Below are 20,730 nucleotides of genomic sequence, written 5' to 3'. Positions count from 1 at the left end.
CCTCTGTCTCTCACCTCCCCCTCTTTCTCTCTCCCCTCACTCTTCACCACCCCCTCCCTCACCCACTCCTCCCCACCCTCCCTCTCCTATCACTCAGTCCCTCCCTCCCACTCAGTCTCACTCACTCCCTCCCCCCTCTCTCCCTCCCTCTCACTCACTCAGTCCCACTCACTCTCACTCAGTCCCCACTCCCTCCGTCCTCTCCCTCAGTCCCACTCCCTCCCTCCTCTCCCTCAGTCCCACCTCCCTCCCTCCCTCTCTCTCCCTCAGTCCCACTCCCTCCCTCAGTCCCTCCCCCTCACTCAATCCCTCCCTCCCACTCAGTCACTCCCTCCCCCCTCCCTCTCACTCACTCAGTCCCACTCACTCTCCCTCAGTCCCACTCCCTCCCTCTCTCTCCCAGTCCCACTCCCTCCCTCAGTCCCCCCTCTCCCTCTCACTCAGTCCCACTCCCTCCCTCTCACTCAGTCCCTCCCCCTCACTCAATCCCTCCCTCTCACTCAGTCACTCCCTCCCACTCTCTCTCTCCGTCCCTCCCTCCCACTCAGTCCGTCCCTCCCTCTCTCTCTCTTCTCCCTCCCTCGCTACCGCCCGCTACCGCCGTCGCCGCTACCGCCGCCGCTCGCTACCGCCGTCGCCGCCCGCTGCCGGTACCGCCGCCGCCGCCCACTGCTGCCACTGGACGCCGCCATGTTTTTTTCTTTCTGAAGCTGCCTCAGAGCGACGTGCTCGCCCGCACATGCGCGGTAGAGCTGGTCTCTACTGCGCATTTGCGGGCCGTCGGTCACAGGCCATTTATAAGGTAGATATATATCTGTTTTATATAGATAAATTTTAAATTTTATCTATATTGAAATGATAGGATGGATCAAATTGGTGGAGGGGTGGCACTGTATATTAGACAGGGCACTGAGTCAAACAAGGTAAAAATTCTACAAGAAACAAAATCAATGTTTAATCTTTATAGACAGAAATTCCAGGTGAACATGGAAATAAAATAGCAGTGGGGGTGTCTTACCGCCCATTTGGTTAAAATGAACAAATAGACAATGACATGCTAAAAGAAATTATGGAAGCTAACAAAATCAACAGCGCAGTAATAATGGTGATTTCAATTACCCCAGCATTGATTAGGTGAATGTCACATTAGGACATGCTAGAAAGGTAAAGGTCCTAGATGAAATAAATTACTGCTTCATGGAGCAGCTGGTACAAGAACCAACAAGAGGGGAGCTATTTTAGACCTAGTCCTTAGTGATGCACAGGATTTGGTGCGAGAGATAACGATGTTGGGGCTACTTATGACAAGGTGAAACAGTCTATAATAGCTAAAAGAAAATTTTTCAAGAAATGGAAAAGGGATCCGAATGAAGAAAACATGAACCCGCATGAGCATTGGCAAGTTAAAAGAAAAGCATTGATAAGGCAGGCAAAGAGAGAATTTGAAAAGAAACTTGCCATGGAAGCAAAAACTCATAATAGAGACATTTACAGGCTTCTAACTTGCCAAAACTTATGCCATTTCCTGTTTTCTTCATTCGGATCCCTTTTCTAAATCTCAGCCTGTGTGGCCAGATAGGAGGAAATACTAGTAGGGTTTAATTGAAATCCCATGAAAGCTCACAGCAGTTAGTAAAATCACTCAAGTTATAACCACAAATTTATTCTAGCCACTGGAGGTAGATTTTCAAAGGCTTAGGCACCTGTTTTACACAGGTAAAAATAGAATTAGGCATCCTAAATCAGTCCTATGCAGCTAAGGGGATTTTTAGCTGCCTGAAGGCAGCTCTGTACTTTTGGCCATATAGAAAAGAGAGCACTCCAGGGGCAGAGGAGGAGGGGAAGGGAGTATTTCGGAAGCAAGTTTGGAAACCACGTGCATGTATTAAATTTCCAAAAGAATACACGTATCCTACGCATGCCACTAATGCGCCTAACTCATGCTGTTTTTGAAATGTGGAAGGAAGGGCTTCTACTTCTGGCCACACAGCAACCAGATATTTAAACACTGTGGAGGCAGGAACAATTCATTTGTTTTAGGTGCAGCTTAAGCATAGAGTCCCTAAAGGGCAACATTTCTCCAAAGGCTGGATTGGTGTTAGATGTCTAAAACCTGGACCTAGCCAAAAGTGTGTGTGTGTGTATGTATGGGGGGGGGGGGGTGGGTGACACAGACATTCCTCTCAAGGTATACGGGGAGTCTGTCACCCACATTCTAACTACCAGGTGGGTCGCAGTCATCTCATGGTTGGAATTAGGCGGGAACAGGCGGGCCTGCTGTAGGACCTGCCCACCCCGCACAGATCAAACCGTGAGAAGGCTGCGGCCTGCTCCACGCTCACTTTCGAGGTGACGTTGCATATATATCTATATATAATCTCAAGAATGCTTGCTGGAGCTAATCTTACTGTGTTTGCTGATGCTATAAAAATAATAATCAGCCCAGTGAATTGTGAGGACATGAAAAGGTGCTCAGCCGAATTAAGATAGATTTGCAGGAAATGGCCAATGTGCATACCAGGGAACTTTTGATTTCCAGTCACATGCTGCTCGCTCACACTCTCACCTCTCTACCTCTCCCAACTGTTCACTCATTCTCTCTCTCCCCCCCCGATTCCAACAGGGGCATTTTCCTCCTTCTTCTTCTTTGGGCCCGTGGGGTGTCAGCAGCAGCCTCCGTCTTCTTTGGGCCCACGCGACCTATAGAACATGCCATACTGGGTCAGACCAAGGGTCCATCAAGCCCAGCATCTTGTTTCCAACAGTGGCCAATCCAGGCCATAAGAACCTGGCAAGTACCCAAAAACTAAGTCTATTCCCTGTTACCGTTGCTAGTAATAGTGGTGGTTATTATATAAGTCAACTTAATTAATAGCAGGTAATGGACTTCTAGTCCAAGAATTTATCCAATCCTTTTTTAAACACAGCTATACTAACTGCACGAACCACATCCTCTGGCAACAAATTCCAGAGTTTAATTGTGCGTTGAGTGAAAAAGAACTTTCTCCGATTAGTTTTAAATGTGCCCCATGCTAACTTCATGGAGTGTCCCCTAGTCTTTCTACTATCCGAAAGAGTAAAAAAACGATTCACATCTACCCGTTCTAGACCTCTCATGATTTTAAACACCTCTATCATATCCCCCCTCAGCCGTCTCTTCTCCAAGCTGAAAAGACCTAACCTCTTTAGTCTTTCCTCATAGGGGAGCTGTTCCATTCCCTTTATCATTTTGGTAGCCCTTCTCTGTACCTTCTCCATCACAATTATATCTTTTTTGAGATGCGGCGACCAGAATTGTACACAATATTCAAGGTGCGGTGTCACCATGGAGCGATACAGAGGCATTATGACATTTTCCGTTTTATTCACCATTCCCTTTCTAATAATTCCCAACATTCTGTTTGCTTTTTTGAGTGCCGCAGCACACTGAACCGACGATTTCAATGTGTTATCCACTATGACGCCTAGGCGACCACCTTTTTTTTCCCCCCATCACGCTGCCAGACACTCCTCCTCCTTCCTGACTCTTCACCTCCTTCCTGCCCACGGGGCCTGAGTGACTTCTTCTTGGGCCCTCACGGGCCCACTTCTGTTGCCCCACCAGAGTTTTCTGGTGCTGGCCTAGAAACCCTTTAGAATTCTGAAGTCTCTGGGCCAAATCCAGAAAGTTCTAAGGCATGCCAATCAGCTTTAATACAGACAAATTATTATTAGTGGCAGTAAATTACTTTTATGTAGTGTTAATCATTAACAACAAGAATTCGATTGTTAGACAAATATTTGTTGAAGAGCAAAAACTGGAATAAATGACAAAAACCTAATAGGTGAATTTTAAAAGCGTGGGTGTGCCAAAGCCAGGGAGGATACACGCACAAGTCGGGTCGGCATGTGCCAAGTGGATTTTATAAGCCGCCTGTGTTTGCCCGTATCTCCCGCTACGGTGCATAAATCGAAAGCTTTTTAAAAGGGCGGGGTCTGGACTGTCGGAGGAAGACTAAGAGATGTGCGAATAAATACTTGCATGCACAGGCATGCACTGGCGTCCTCTGCCATGTAACTTTACTACTGCTGTGAATGGAGTGTAAGTAATAAAATAAAAAAATCTAGAGGGAGAAAGGAGACTATTAAACTAGAGGTGGGTGGGGTTGGTAAATCCTATCCCTTGCCTGGGCAAACCTGAAACAAACTGGTGAAACTGGCAATGGCATGGACGCATGCCCTTTTAAAATCCCATTTATACCGTGGAGGCGGGATGCGTGCTCACTTACCTATTTCATACCTTGCGTGCATATATGTGCGTATATTATAAAATAGCCGCATCGGTGGGCGCGAGCCGGCAAACGCGCGCACATGTGCACCCACGCGCCTGTTTAAAAGTTACCGTCTAAATGTTTTGTTTCATTGAGTCCAGGCACATCGGCTGTACACGTTCCTCCATCCCATGGAGATGCGGGAGGTGCACATCCATTGCCCACGATGATGCCGACAGAAGCGGCGCTCTGCCTTCTCTCGCGAGAGCTGCTGAGCGAGGAAAGCAAACTGGAGGAGCTACGGCAGGAAAGTAGAGCGATTCAAGCCATGGCAGGGAGTGTGAATGGGGTAAGCCCCCATGTCCAGGGAACTGCCTCTGAAGCGCTCGCTGGACTGGCTATCAGACCTCCCACCGTTGAGTTATTTATTATCACAGTGGATTCTTGGTGGGGTCACTAGAATAGTTACTTCTTTGGTTACACTAGCTGTGGATAATCTCAAGAACATACAGTCCGATGAGACTCCCCTTAATTCCCAAAGGGAGCCAAATGATCAGCTAGAACAGGGTATTGACCAAGCAATGACTGCTCAGAGTGATTGCTACATGGCAATTTGGCTTTTGCCTATAAAGACTGAGAGTTTTGAGAATTTTACCAGGCACCTGAATATCCAGGCAATAAGTTTCCCCTAAGTTAGTTACTGCTATCTCTATTGGTGTTTAGAGGTATTATCTATTGGAGATATTACACGCCCCATCTGAAACAATACCATCCATAAGTAAAGCTTTCCTTTGGCCACCTGGCACAATATTTGGGAGCTTCCCGGGAAGATGGTGATCTTACTGCTGGCAGTTTGGACATTATTAACACAGTATTTTGGAGAGATCTGGTCATGTAGAAGACAGCAGAGGGACACTCTTTGCCATGTTTGTCTTCCCTCATGATAGGGATTCAATTATGAAGCTTTGCTTTTAGAAAAAAGGCCAACTCTATCTCACGGCCAAAAGGTTTGGGTATTTCCAGATATTTTGAAAAATGCACAGGAGTGTAGGAAGAAATTTCTGGCAAATATTACAAGAAGCTTTGGGTCTTGGTGTAATGTTTGCTTGTTACCCTTGTAAAAGTATTCTGTCACTCAATAATGTGAAATGCATAGTTCAGAGGCCTTCACAACTTCGTTACTTTTTGGATTCCAAAAACCCACAACGTTCCTGATGTCTTCGTTATTTCAATGTATGGCTAACAGTCGATACATGTAATTGTTTTTCTCTGCTTGAATCTCCTCCATATTGCGGCCTCTCAAGACACATGAAAGGATATATGCTTTCCTTTTATTGAATTTCTAATTTATGCTTGTGGACTGATTTCTAATCAAGTGCATACTTGTACTAAATTTGATATTCGAATAGATAAATTTAAAACGAATGAATAAATACTGTAAATACTTATTTAACAAAGTAGGATCACAGAAGATGGAAAATGTTGTACAAAAGTAAAAAGAACCTGGGAAAGCAAACAATGATTTTTAGGACTGTGAGGATTTCTTACGACGAACTAAGGATCAAACTGAAAGAAAATGTTCCTGAGTGCACACATCTCAGTGGACCTAAAGTAAAGAGATCATGAAGAAACTGCCTGCGTCTGAAATGTGATGCTTGCAGAAGAATATGAAGATCAGCCGGAAGGGCCTGATTTCCAATGAAAGGGCTCATGAGATGAAGGGAAGTGGAACAATCCTGACGGAAGCTCTGGTCAAAAGGAAAAGGAGATTTGCTGATCATCTACTCAGAGGTTCTGGATGCAAACCAACTTATCTAGTACCGGAGGGCAGAGCAATCTGGGGCAGTGACTTTACAGCATGGCCCAAATCTGTACATACGAGGTGACACCTAGAGGAAAACTGAGCACTGTGAGAACTGACGCACCATCGTGGCCCACCTTGGTATCGAAGACAGCACCCGCTGATGATGATAACTTTTGCAGAGCTCTACAAGATAAACACAAAATGTATGATGCATCTTAGCAAGAGTAACCCGTATTGAGTAGGAGCTGGCTGCTATGGAAATGATGTAGTATTAGGAATGTGTGGGAAGCCCTAGTGAGACCATACTTGGAACCTTGGCCCAGTTTTGGTGTCCCATAGCGGGTTAAATGTACCACAAACAGCAACTACGGTTGTTCACCGTATGGAGAAAATTAATGTGATCTAGGAACGTTTGCCAAGGAAAGGAGGAGAATAAGAGTCGATTAGTATTTCCAAATACTTGAAATGTGAAAATGCATGTCAGTCAATTATGCACCTTATTCAATAACTATTTTTACTATTTTTTTCCATAAGCACAGAATGGGAAAAAAATCCATTTTTTGAATAAGGCTTTATGATGGTGACAATGTTAAGCCAGCATATATATCTCAATGTCTTGGCCACAAGGCAGAAACTGCTAAGGATCTGTGAAGCTACATACCTAGAATAAAAAAAACTTTATGGAAAAAGCAGAGATGGATCAAACCGCTTTGTTATGATTTTAACATCCCTTTCTTTATAATCTTACAATTATCCTCATAGAGAGGAAGCACATTCCTTGGTGGGTTGGAGAAAGGGGACAGGGAAGAGGCGTGGGTAGTTGGAGAGAATAAGGGGTGATGGAGTGGGAGACACAGTCCAGGACAGTAACTTAAATGGAGGTAATTTTCAAAGGAGTTACGCCCATAAAGGTAACATGTCCCGTAGCAATTCTCAAAAGCCCATTTAGGTGCTTAAAGTGCACTTACTCACGTAAAACTATTGGCAATTCAATAGCATATATTGTAGCAATTTTCAAAAGCCTGCTTACATGCGCAAAGTGCATTCACGTGCGTAATACCCAGTTTTAAGCGCGCGTAAATCCTTCTGAAAATTACCCCCATTAAGATAATCTCAAAATTACACAAAACCTTGACTCAAGGAGACCGTCCTTAGAAAAAAAGGAAGGTGGCTGACGGATTTAACTGGACTCTTGTCCTGTTTTCAATTAACAGCGCAGGTGTATTTCATCCCTGTGAAGGAGTCCAGCTAACCAAGCTGTAAAACGTCACTGTGAAACAGTAAAACGTGATTCATGGAGTCACCCTTCCTGAGTGCAAATAGCCATGAAGCGGCTCTGCCCGCATCTCCCCGGCATTTCCTCTGCAAGCAGTAATCACAAATCAATTATTTGACTTGAAAAGGCTGCTGAGCTTTTGATGAGAGGTTCTAGCTGCATCTAAATAGGATCAGGCCAGTTGTGAGGACTGCGGATAAGGTTTCAGGCTCCTTCTTCTCTGTGTATTTGCAGTGGGGAAGGCAATGTGAAAGGAAGCTGGGGGCGGGCAGGGAAATTACAGGAGACAGCAGAACTTGGTACCATTGGGAGAACTACCAGAACTCGGGCTCCTACCCTATCTCACACACACCCCCCCATGGACTTCCCCCACTCCTACCGTCGCAAGGCGGGGGTGGAAACAAGAGCTGGCAACAAGTACATCTGAAGCAAAAGGATAAGATCATTCCTAGTAATGATTTTGACATCTCGTCCTTCCCTATTGACAGGAAGAGTATAAATACACTGCACTTAGTGCCCTTGCATCTCATGCAGTTTTACTTAAGCACACCTGGTTTGTTTTTTTTTTGTCTGCACAGATATGTATGTGTATATATCTATATATATGAACAAGTTTAGCTTTTAAGTTTAGAGTAAAATCTGGACTGACTGAAACTGCTCTGCAATGGGAGTCTCAAGGTATTCCCTAATAACAAGCACACTTGCATTTTGGAGGTTTTGCAACTTTTTGGTAACTTTGCTGCACAAGGCTTGACAGCATGCATGGTGTATATATACAGGCGGGCATGCTCTCTGCAGAGATCAGAGGTGAACCTCCCTATTATGCTACAAGGGAAAAAAAAAAGAACACCTCTAGGTTACCCTGCTTCAACCTGTGTCCTGCAGAGGACTGTCACTCTACAGGGTAACTCGCACGGTTACAAAGTCTCTTCCCAAAAAGAGCTCCACGATAAAAGCTGCACCCAGCTCCGGCATCGTGCCCTCCTGCCCCGGTCGACTTACCCCCTGCTGACAATGAGCCGCAGCGCTTCCAGGTTGCCATGGTAAGCGGCCCATAAGGTTGGGGTCATTCCATCCTCATCAGGTGAGTTAAGGTCCTTCCTAGTGGCCTCCTTCAGCAGGTCCAGGTATCCATCCCGGGCTGCTCGGTGGTACTGGTCATTCATGCTGTGAAGGCTTTGTGTGCCGCCGGGCACATCTGGGGCCAGGAGGGACCAGAAGCTTTGCTTCACCGGATAAGCATGGGTACCGGAAGCCTCGCTGCCAACATGATAAAAGCCCAGAGAAGAATACAAGGGGGTCAGCAGATGCCCGAATTAGCAATTAGGACAGGTGTCAAGCACAAAGGGAAGAGAAGTCAGATGCCAACTGCAAGCTCCTGGCAAAGGGCAAAAGAGACAGATGAATTTCTGGAAAAGAAAGAGGAGTAGACTGTATAGAGCTCCAGGGCTACAGAGAGAGGGAGAGAGATGATGCCTGCAGAGAACTCCAAGGTTAGAGAAGAGGCCAGCCAATGCCTGCGGCCAAGTTTTATTTAAAAACAGCAAGAGACAGTGAGACTAAAGAGAGCTGTAGGGCTAGAGACAGGAGGATAGTTGATGCCTGGAGGGAGAAGAGGATAGGGGTTGCCTGCAGTGTGCTCCCTGGACACCTGACACTGCTGAGCTGGGAGGATCCTTAGGAAATGAATTCACCCACACAACCTCCAGGTCCTAGTGTCCCTTCAGTTGCAGGACACCTGAGACTGGCCAGCAGAGAGGAGGCCAGGTGAGGAAAAAACTGCAGGCAGGTCCCAGCACCCTCCATATTCCAGAATAAACCCGAGGCTGCTCTGAGCAGGGAGTCCAGATTAAGAGAAATAAAGCAGCACAGGGCAAAACCCAACCTCTTTCCTTTGCCTTTAGTCTGCTACTCAAACTCTATGATATTTTTTTAAATCAAAATTGTAACATTTATTTTTCAGTAGCAACATTTGCCTCAATACCAAATCATATGTTCCATTGTTTTAAAAAAAATGGATAAGAATTCTATGTGAGACAAAAGAGCTGAAAGACATTTGTAATATCCTGTTCCAAAAAATGGTCTGCCTCTCAGGTAGCTCCAGGCAGCAGTAGAGTGGCTAGGATTGGGTGTTTGGGGTTCAGGGAAGGAAGGCCAGGCAGAAATGCTGCCTCTGAACAGACGGAAATCTATCCAGGGAGGAGGAGAATAAAAGCTGCATTTCCTGTAGGGAAAAGGGGGAGAATCACCCATTGAGAGCGGGAGCGGATACAGAGCGGAGTCCGACAACAGAGGGGAGGCAGGCTCCGCATTCTGCATAATGCTGCAAAGCCTTGTTAGAGAGTTTGAAAAAAACACTGAGGACTTCCGGTTATGGAGGAAGCCTGATCAGACGCGGGTGACTTGAGCTCCGTTGACCCCTCTCAATTTCTATAATCTAGAGCTGGTTTTCCCTCATAATCGACAAGCACAGCAGTGTCGGCATTGGCTCAGCAGCGGATGGCCTCTTTTGTGATGAAAAAGAAACGTGTTATGAACGGAAAGCGCGAAAAAAAGGTCGGCTGCTGGAATATAAAATGGTGGCGGCATCCCCCAGGGCCGAAGCGGACAAAGTTGTGGCGGTAGTCTCCGAAGAAGTTATACCCACAATTTCAAAAAGCGTGTCTGCCGAGCTAGAAGATCGCCTGTCAAAAGTACAGTCTACGACAGACGAAATTAAGGAAGGGCTGGAGAATCACTCACAACGACTTTCTGAGGTCGAACAGAGAATGTCGGAGCAGGAAGAACATGCGGTGAGAGTGGATACGCAGATACCAGCGCTGCAGAAAGAAAACGCCGATCCGTTAGAAAGACTGGAGAATCAGGAGAACCGGAATAGAAGGAACAATATTCAGGTCATTGGACTCCCTGAAGCTGTAAAAGACGCTGACCTCCCTTCCTTCTTTGAGAAATGGTGGTATGAATATGTCTGGAACGCCGCTTGTTTGTGAGCGAGCTCATTGTATAGGCATTCTTAAGGAAAACCTTATCCGACCGAGGCATGTTATCACCAGATTTTTAAATTGGGCTGATAAATCCAAGCTTCTAAGTGCATACCGGGCGAAAGGAGGAATTGAATATGCAGGCATGAAATTACTGCTCTTTAATGATTTCTCTGCTCAGGTAGCGGGGCAGAGGAAAGAACTATCTCCGACAGGTGCCGAACTCCACAAACGGGGGATCCGTTTTGCTGTACTCTACCCTGCTAAGCTGAGAATTCAAAATGGAGGGAATACACAATTCTTAACTACAGAAGAAATAATATCGCAATTTATGAACAATCTACCATAAGAGACTTCCTACAGTCGCTGCGGTGATGGAAATTCATGGCAGGCATAACAAAATGGAGGGGTTCTGGAAGTACCCATGTCTTCTTTGACCTAGTAGCTTAATCTGGTCTGTTATTATTTTAAGAGTGATTGTTCTTATCTTCTCTTAACAGCTAAATTTTTCTATTAATATTTTTTAAACATTTTAGCTGTTACCACTACTTATTTAGTGTTTTGTTGTATTTCTTTTATCGTATTTATATTGTAAACCGTTGTGAAGTCTACGGCTAATGTGACGGTATATAAAAATCAATAAACTATAAACTATTAGTTGCAGGTCTCCCAGGAAAGAAGCTTAGCTTTTCGGGTGATGACTTTGTAGAACCATTGGTTGAACTAATGGCTGAGCACAACAATGCTGTCGCAGTCTGTTGGAAGGACTTCAGCATTGCAGGAAATGCAGTCATTACCTTATATAGTATTTTTGATAGCTCCTTTCTCTTTAGTTCTACGTATCTCTGCTTGTTGATGGAGATTAGGTTGGGGGTACAAAACTACTCAATTATTATCTAGGTGATCAGTTTGTTTTAAGGATGGTTGGCTGCTTTAGTTGGGTGTTCTTCCCAAGATTACCATTTCGTTGTCACTATTTTGGTAGTTTGTGTGAATTCACATACTATTATGCAGAATGGGCACAGAGGGGGTCCATGCCAGGTCCACTCTCCAGAGGAGGCGCTGGGATAATGGAATGCTAACTGCAGGGTGGTGGTCCCTTGGAGGCGCTACTAATTGGGTTTTTCTTATTGTTTTGGGGGGTTGTGTGATTTTGTGTGAATGGAGGAGTGAATGGTTCTTATGGCCTGGATTGGCCACTGTTGGAAACAGGATGCTGGGTTTGATGGACCCTTGGTCTGACCCAGTCTACACGTTCTTATGTTCTTAATGTTGGATGGGTTGGGAGGGGGGGGTCTTGACTAGAGGGAGGGGGTGTGTGGTGGGAAGTTAACAGGGGATGTAATTGTTCTAAAGAAGTTCCCTATAAGAGCAGGGGGATCCTGGGAGTATATAAGTAATTTAGTCAAGGTTGATGAAAAAGTGGGCATAAATAAATGCTTTTTGCACCTAACCTGGGGGGTGCGAGGGCACATATTTGTTGCCATGTTTTTTGGTTCTGTAAGGAACCATACTATGGGTATTTTTTTTTTTTTTTTTTTTTAAACTGTTTTATTGAATTTTTATGCCAAAATAACAACATAGTCAGGCAACAGATTAACAAGGCATACAAAGCTTGCCTAAATTAGAAGTACCTCAACCCGTCCTCCACCCCCACCACCCCCCTCCCCCGATCCCCAAAGTCTCTTTGCCATCTGTAATCCAGGTCCTGTTTCAGTTCTGTGACGATAACTGTGGGAATCATCAGACGTCGATCACCAATTAATAATTAAACTGCGTACTCGGTGTGGAAGTCTTTGTAAGTACGGCTCCCAAATCTCCAAGAAGTGGTTCCTCTGCCGCGGGTCAAGGCGCATGATTGAGGCTTCCATCTGCATCATACGATGCAAATTATTGCGCCATGCCCAATAAGAAGGCCGAGTAGGTTCCCTCCAACAGAGAAGAATAGTCTTCTTAGCTACCAGGCACGCCTTTTGTATAAACAGACGAGTTCCCAGCGCTTTCACCTTCAGATGCGAAATGCAGCCAAAAAGTAGCCAATAATATGAAAGAGGGATAGGGAGCTCCAAAACACCCTCCAGATACCGCACCACTCTTTGCCAAAATAATTGAGCCTGCGGGCAAGCCCAAAAAGCGTGGGATAAAGAGCCCCCCACTGCGCCACATCGCACACACTTCGGGGAAGAAGCAATTTTACAATAAAACGCCTCTTGAGCGGCTATATAGCTGCGACGTAGGAATTTATACTGCATTTCGCGGTAATACATGTTGGTAGAAAGCTTCGAGATCCGTCGAAAACACATGTTAAGAATAGCGGTATTTAACACAAAGATACCATCCCTATTCCATCTTTCGACCAAAATAGCACAGTTATCTTTTATCCGTAATTGCTTAATCAGTCGATAGTGCTGTGACAGTGTCGTTGGCTTTACCTGCTCTAATAATAAACAGGCCTTGATCTTCCCGAGGGAGGCCACCCGATCCCCTCCCTGTGGTAACGAAGCTATATAATGCTTAAGTTGCAAGTATGGAAACACCTCCTTAGGTGAAACTCCATACATTCCCTGTAATTCTTGCAAGGAGAAAAGAGTGCCCTCTGCATTAACCACATGTCCCACACGTATGTAATACCCAGCTTACCCCACCTTTGAAAGGGAGCCGTAGTGAATCCTGGCACAAAATCCGGATTTCCTTGAACGGGTAACAAGAAGGGACTTACCCTATCAATCTGGAGCAAGCGCGTAAATTTAACCCACGTTTGGCGAAGGGGTTTAACCAGGACACTTGAGACCAAGAAAGTATTTAAACTTGCAGGCGGTGCTTGCAAGACAGACATCAAGCCATACGGGTATGCCCAAGCCCGATCCACCCGAATAGGTGAATAGGTGGAGTCACCCAATATCCAGTCTTTTATTAGGCGAAGATTCCCTGCCAAATTATAGGAAGCCAGATCTGGGACCCCCAATCCTCCCCTCCCCCAAGGGCTACGCAGCCACTCCAAAGGAATGCGTGCTTTCCCCCCCCGCCAATAGAAACGCCTCTGCAGCTTATCCAGCTGAGTCAGCTCTGCCCTACGTAAAATAATAGGCAAATTTTGAAACAAGTATAACCACCGAGGCAAAATCACCATCTTAAACAGCTGCACTCGGCCCCCTAGGGAAAGGGGGAGGTCCATCCAAGCACTCAGCCTGTCACGTGTGCTCTGCATCAATGGAGATACATTTAAGGAATATAACTTCGTAAGGTCCCGGGGAATATGAATACCAAGATATTTAAAAGAATCCTCTGCCCATTGCAAGGGAAAGTCTCCCCCCCACGTCCGCTGCAGGGACACCTCGCCCGCCAGGGCCCTAGATTTATTCATATTCAACCGCAACCCAGAAAACGTCCCAAACACCCGGATAGTCTGCAGAAGCCACCTTAAGGACTCTCTCGGGTCGGTTAAAAAGACCAACATGTCATCTGCAAACGCTGCATACTTAAAAAGGGACAATTGAAAACGCACCCCTCGGATCTCTCTTGTGAGTTGTATAGCTAGTAATAACGGCTCCAATTGCAGTATGAACAACAACGGGGACAATGGACATCCCTGTCTCGTGCCTCGGGATATCGCAAATACATCCGATTGTGAACCATTGGCCAAAATGATCGCTTCCGGATTGGAATACAGTAGCTGTATCGCGCGTACAAATAAACCGTCAAATCCCATCAATTGCAGTACATGAAAGAGATATGGCCATTCCACCCTATCGAATGCCTTCTCAGCGTCAAAACTGATCGCCAAAAAGGGTGTGTCTGAACATTGACACATAGATATAGCTGCCAATATCTTCCGTATGTTAGCAAGCGCGTAACGTTTCCGCACAAATCCCACCTGATCTTCCCCAATTAAAGACGGAATTACATTAGCCAGCCTATCCGCCATGACCTTTGCAAAAATCTTATGATCAAAATTTAACAAGGAAATTGGCCTATAAGATTCAGGATCCAATGGGTCCCGTCCCGGCTTGGGAATAAGCGTAATGTGAGCGCGATTTTCTTTTTGTGGGAGAGAACCCGTTTCCAACATGACGGCAAAGGCCTGTGCCAACGGTCCAGTGACCTGGTCTATCATGCATTTATAAAATTCTGCCCCATATCCATCCGGACCCGGCGCTTTAAATTTGGCCGCGCTCTGAATCACCCCACGGACTTCGGCCTCTGATATGGGCCTATTCAACCCAGATATTTGTTCCGCAGTTAACCGCGGGAATTGAAATTTTGAGCAAAAGTTTTCACACGCCTCCTTACTCCAACCCTCAGTGGTGTAGAGATCACTAAAAAAATCCCGGAATCGCTGTAAGATCGCTTTGCGGTCTGTAAGTAAGGCCCCGGCACGGGAGCGCATAGCGGGTATGTGCCGCGTTCCCCGTGCCGACCGCACCAAGTTAGCCATCAACCTCCCAGATTTATTACTGTGCTGATACAACTTATATTGATAAAACAGAATACTTTTACGAGCTCTTTGATGCAATAAGGTGTTTAACTCACCCTGAATTGTGTGATAACATGCTCTATTCTCTGCTGTATTATTCCGTATTAAACGAAGGCGTGCCTGCTTAAGCTGCGCCGTCAGGGAGAGAAGCTTATGCGTCATGGCTTTTTTCCTATGCGACATATAAGAGATGATATCTCCTCGTAATACTGCCTTAGCCGCATACCAGTAAAGCACTGGAGAAGAGACCTGTGTCGCATTAAAGGTTGCATAGTCTGTCCAACTCTTAAGTAGCACCTCTCGGAATGGCTCATCAGAATCCAGAAAAAAGGGAAATCTCCACTGATTAGAATGCGGGCCAACGGGAGTTAATTCTACCTCCAACTTCACCAAAGCATGGTCCGAGATTACAATGTCCGCTATCTCAATACCCCGAATCTTCCCACACCCCTGAACACTGGTCAAAAAGTAATCAATCCTGGTCAAAGTCCCGTGTGCTCTCGAAACGTGGGTAAAATCCCTCTCCCCCGGATGGAACACCCGCCATGTATCAATTAACTGTAAAGAGGATTCTAAGAGAGAGGGGCCGCGACCCAGATCTAATTTTTGCTTCAGAGGTGGGGACCTATCCAAAATCGGATCTCGTATGGCATTAAAATCTCCACCCACTATCATAAAATCCCCCAAGTAAGGGATCAAGTGGTTATGTAACTCTTTATAAAAACTGTGTGTATAGTGATTGTGCGCATACACATTGCAAAAAATTACTTTGGAATTTGCAATTTCAACTACCAAAATGAGGTATCTTCCCAGAGGATCCTTAATTTCCTTACATAAAGTATATGCTAAGGAGCGCTGTATGAGAATGGCCACCCCTGCCGACTTTGTGGTTGCTGAGGCATAATAGATGTCTCCCCCCCACAGACGGCCCAATTTAATGTGTTCCAAAGCCGTCAGATGAGTCTCTTGCAAGAAAGCCACTTGAGCCTTCCTCCGTTTCAACAAAGACAGAATCTTCTTCCTCTTAACAGGCGAATTAATTCCACACACATTCCATGTTGTTACATTAGTGATCGAATTAGAGACGTACTAGTAAGTGAGACATAGTAAAAAACCCATGTTTTAATATGCCACAGCGAAGATCTTCCCAGCTAAGATCTCCCACTGCCTGCCAAAGGATTCCCAAATCCCTTGTCCGCCTGTCCTCCAGTAACAAAAACACATCCCCAAAGATGGCAAAGAGAACACCCCCTTTAACTCCCCTACCCCTCCCCCAACCTCCCCTCCCCTTTCCGGTTACACCAATCCCCATCAAACCCAACTGATCTTAACTAAGATCAAGATCACTGACCTCTATAGAACCCCAATACCCCACCTCTGGACCCCATCCACTCCTCCTTGAACTACTGAACAACTCCCCCAAATCACCCTGAGTGGTGTATCTGAACCGAACCACAACTTGCACTCCAGCCCTGCCTAGTCAGAGAGAAAAAAGCAAAACAAAAACAAAAACAAAAAACAAAAAAACAAAAAAAAAAAAAAAAAAAAAAAAAAAACACCCCACCGACACCCGCCCTCCACTATTTGTCCTTTCTGAGTACCACATATATCTCCCCCCCCCCCCCTAGCCTACTGCAACCTGGACGAGAAACTACTAGCTTCCCACGTGATGGCCCAACAAATCCCCACTCCCCAGTGCCCGCCGCACACCACACAGTGCCACCGCGCCCCAAAACCCCTACCCTAAAGTCCCAGGCTAGTTCCAGATGACTGTACACCCGGACCCTAAGAGGCCCGGTACGCCAAAAATGATTATCCTCTGACTCAGGCGAGACCGTCCGCCATTTACAAGGATTCCCTCCCATCCCCCTCCCCCCCCCCTAACCTCGAGCTAATCCAAGAGCTCGCAACCAGAAACCTCAACGAGCAGTGCAACCCGACACTAAAAAAATAAACTCATCCCTCAAGTCATGAAATAAACAGGTCCCCATCGACCCCGATAATACAGACCCTGTCACTTATCCAATCCCCTAATCCATCATGTAATATAATTTGAACTCCTCCGCGGTCTTTGCGTCCTCGTCCCCCCTCCCCCTCCCACTACCCGTCTCGCTGCCGATGCGCTAGCATACCAACCAAACATTTACTTTTTAGAATAATATATGCCACCATTTCCCCCTGTCCAGATACCCTACCGACTTTGTTCCCCAGTCCAGTCCTCCTCCAAACTTGTAGAAGATAAATCTCTGATATAGGCCATGTTGCTTTAAGAGCGCCGTCCATCATCCACGTGGCCAATGAACACTAATTAAGCCTAATTGAAGCTCAGGCCAATGGAACCGCTGCTGCCGACGTTCCTTGTTCAGCCATCAACAGACGCGCCTCCGCCGCAGTTTCACACCAACGCACTCCCGAAGTCAGGACCACTCGCAGTCTCGCCGGATACACCAAGGTGGCACGGATCCCCTGTGAGATGAGCTGCGTGCAAAACGGCGCCATTAATCGTCGCTGCATGGACACGGCCGCGGAGAAATCCTGGAAGATCATAATCTTTGAATTCTCGAAGGTAAGTTCTTTTTTGGCCCGGGCTGCCTGTAATATTGCTTGCTTGTGAGCATAATTTAAAATTTTGGCAATGACAACCCGGGGTCTCGTCGCGCTGGAATTCTTCTGGCCCAGCCTGTGTGCCCGCTCAATACGCAGCCGGCCATTAGTTATCGGTATCCCCAACTCCGCGACCAGCCAAGCCTCCAACCTCGGTGCTAAAGCTCTGTCGTCCACGGACTCCGGCACCCCGACAAACCGCAGGTTTGACCTGCGGGATCTATTTTCCAGATCCTCAAGCCGCGCCGCCTGGGCAGCTACAGTTTTTTTCAGTTCCCCAATGTCAGACTGGGCCACGTGGAGGCCATCTTGAGTTTCTGAAACGCGGGATTCAATCTCTGCAAATTGGCTTTCAAATTTCCCCAAAGTCGTAGACAACTCTGTGATTTTAGATGAAAGATTTTGCAGCTCCGGACCCAACGCCTCCAGTACTGCACATTTGATGTCTGCAAGGGGTGCTACCAGGGGTTGGGAGGTCTCACCGGTTGATGCCATGTCAGGAGGAGATGCAGGCTTCGGTTTCTCCTTTTCCTTTCCTTTATCCTTGCGTATCACTCGGCTTGACATGCCAGCAATATGGCACTCAGGGTCTGCAATACCTATGCAGCAATATTGGGGTTTTTACGCGCCAATCTGAGGTTGGATGGGGTCCGATTTAGAGGCCTGGCGCGGAGAGAGAAGGATTCACATCCTCTCCCTACAATGCCCCCTAGTGATCTCTACTATGGGTATTTTATGGTTTCCATGGCAAGAGGCGACATAAAGATTGCTACCTTAAATGTCGACGGGATTCATTCTCCAGTGAAACGTACTAAATTGCTTACCTTGCTAAAAAAGGAAAATGTACAAACTGCATGCTTACAAGAGACACACTTGTCTGATGAGGAGCATCTAAAATTGAAATAAGACTGGGAGGGAAGTTGTCATTTTGCTTCTTATTCAAGAAGGCAGAGGGGGGTCGGTATAATTTTGCATAGCGACTTACCTTTTCAGGTGGAGAGAACAGTCAAGGATACTGAGGGGCCTTTTTTAATTTTAGCTGGGTCTTTGTACGAAGGGAAGTATCTGATTGGAAATATATATGCGCCAAATGTATACTCCCCTGATTTTTTCATATCTTTGATAAACATTATTCTTTCTTTTTCTGATTATCACTTGGTATTAGTGGGCGATTCCAGCATGGTAGTTGATAGTGCAGAGGACTGCAGACCACCTAGGCCTCCTAAAGCTCAACAACATCAAAAGGAGGTGAACTTACTAATGAAAGAGCTGGGGGTGTTAGATATCTGGAGACTATTACATCCTGGGGAGAAGGATTTTACCTTTTTTTCTAACCTGTATCAGAGCTATTCTAGAATAGATTAGATCCTTCTTTCTGAAAGACTATTCCCCTTAGCTCTTAATTCCACTATTGGGGTAAGTACTATATCTGATCATGCCCCTGTCTTTCTGAAACTGAGACTGAGAGGCAGAGCAGAGCAACCTCCTAACTGGAGAATGAGTGCCTGTTTGATTAAAGATGAAGAATTTTGCAAAATATTAAGAAGTAAATGGGAGGAATACTATAGATTGACCTCAATGCCAGATTTAGCCACTACTTTAGTCTGGGAAGCCGGAAAGGCTGTAATGAGGGGAGAGATCAGTGCTTATGTGGCCAGAGGAAGAAATGGAATGCTGAGATATTGCGCCTTATTAGTTTGTTACAAGATAGGAAACAAGATCACATACGTCTTATATCAGAAGAACATAAGAAAATGCTGAATGAAACTAGAGCCGCCTTAAATCATTTCTCCATTTTAAGGCTTTGTGGTCTATTAACCATTTTAAATTCCAGCTCTTCAAATCTGGTATCAAAGTAGGCAGGCTCTTGCCAACTTTAATAAAAGGGATCCGGCAAAAGACTTATATCACTGGTCTAAAGGGTGGGAAAGGGTTTCCATCATAGGCAAATGTGTTGGGAATCTTTTGATCGTTTTACCAAACTTTATATGATGCAGGGACCAGTGACGTGGGCAAGCGAGATGCATTTTTTAGGGGACTATCTCTTCCCATGGTTTCCACAGAGCAGGCAGGCCAATCTGTGAGAGAGTTATTTTGAGCTATTACTAGGCTTAAGTTTGGGAAAGCGGCAGGCAATGACGGTTTAGGGCCTGAATTTTATAAAATACTTAAATTTCAACTATTAGCACCAATAATGAGAATGTTGAATCATGCACTGATCCACGGTTTCCATACGTCTACTATGAACCACTCTGTTATCATAGTATTGCCCAAGAAAGGGAGGGACTTGGGTAACCTCGCATCATATCAACCTATCTCCCTTTCAAATGTTGATGCTAAGCTGCTAGCTTCCATACTGGCAGTTCGTCTAGGAGGGATGTTACCGTCTCTGGTAGGGGAAGATCAGACGGGTTTCGTGACCGGCAGGTATGGGGTAAATAGTGTATGCAAATTGTTGGCTGTATTAAGTAAAGCTTCGGGGCATTGTCTGGCGGGAATGGTGCTAAGCCTCGATGCCGAAAAAGCCTTCGATAATGTTAGTTGGTCGTATATGTTCTGTGTGTTAGAACAATATGGGTTAGGTGGTCCCTTTCTGGATTGGATTAAGTTGCTTTATATAAATCCTACAGCCCGTATATTGGTAAATGGCTCCCTGTTGGGAATTTTTTTCTTTAAAGGGTGGCACGCGACAGAGTTGTCTGCTGTCACCAAAATTGTTCGTGCTCACACTTGAGCTTTTAGCCCTAAAATTGTGGCAGGCTAAAGAGTTAAACGGGATAAATATTGGATCAAGGGAATTAAAAATGTGTCTCAGTGCGGATGACATATTGTTATTTTTAGCTAAAGCTAACTCTGCTATATCTTTGGTCATGCACTCTTTCTTAGATTTTCAATCTTTGCAGGGTTGACAATTAATCTTGACAAGTCAGAAGCCTTACCGTTACATAAGCCTTTGATGAATACATGGCGGGGTAATTTTCCTTTTCATTGGGCATCTCATAAAATTAAATATCTAGGTGTGTGGGTTCTTAGGGACTTAACGCAGCTGTATGAGACTAACTTTATGTTGCGCACCCTGTCCGCACTCGGCCCGCACATGGGCCTGCTCACTTCTCCAACTCTCCTGCAGGTTCTGGGTCGGCCTCCCCAGCAGCAACCGCTAGCTCCTCCAGGCCTCGGCATCCTGTGGTGGCGTTTGCTGGGCCTTCCTCAGTGCACCAGGCCTCTCGGCGGGGTTTGGCGTCCTCCGTGGCGTCGGCCCCACCCCTAGGTGTGCGTACATGGACCCCCCCGGTCCTTTACAGGGCCAGGGGAGGGTCCTAGCTCCGCGGCGCGCCCTG

General features: G+C 45.9%; 1 protein-coding gene across 1 annotated transcript in view; it reads right to left on the bottom strand.

The window, feature by feature from the left end:
- The window catches only part of USH1G (USH1 protein network component sans), a 56,260-nt gene extending 47,764 nt beyond the window's left edge, over positions 1-8,496 (bottom strand). The window contains exon 1 of the mRNA XM_029597595.1: positions 8,333-8,496. Coding sequence (XP_029453455.1) covers positions 8,333-8,496 — 164 coding nt within the window. The remainder of the gene's footprint in view (positions 1-8,332) is intronic.
- Between the last annotated feature and the right edge of the window lie 12,234 nt (positions 8,497-20,730).

The sequence above is a fragment of the Rhinatrema bivittatum genome, chromosome 4 (assembly GCF_901001135.1).
Source record: "Rhinatrema bivittatum chromosome 4, aRhiBiv1.1, whole genome shotgun sequence".
NCBI lineage: Eukaryota > Metazoa > Chordata > Amphibia > Gymnophiona > Rhinatrematidae > Rhinatrema > Rhinatrema bivittatum.
Note: the sequence above shows the minus strand (reverse complement) of the source record. Positions and strands in the feature narration are given on the sequence as shown.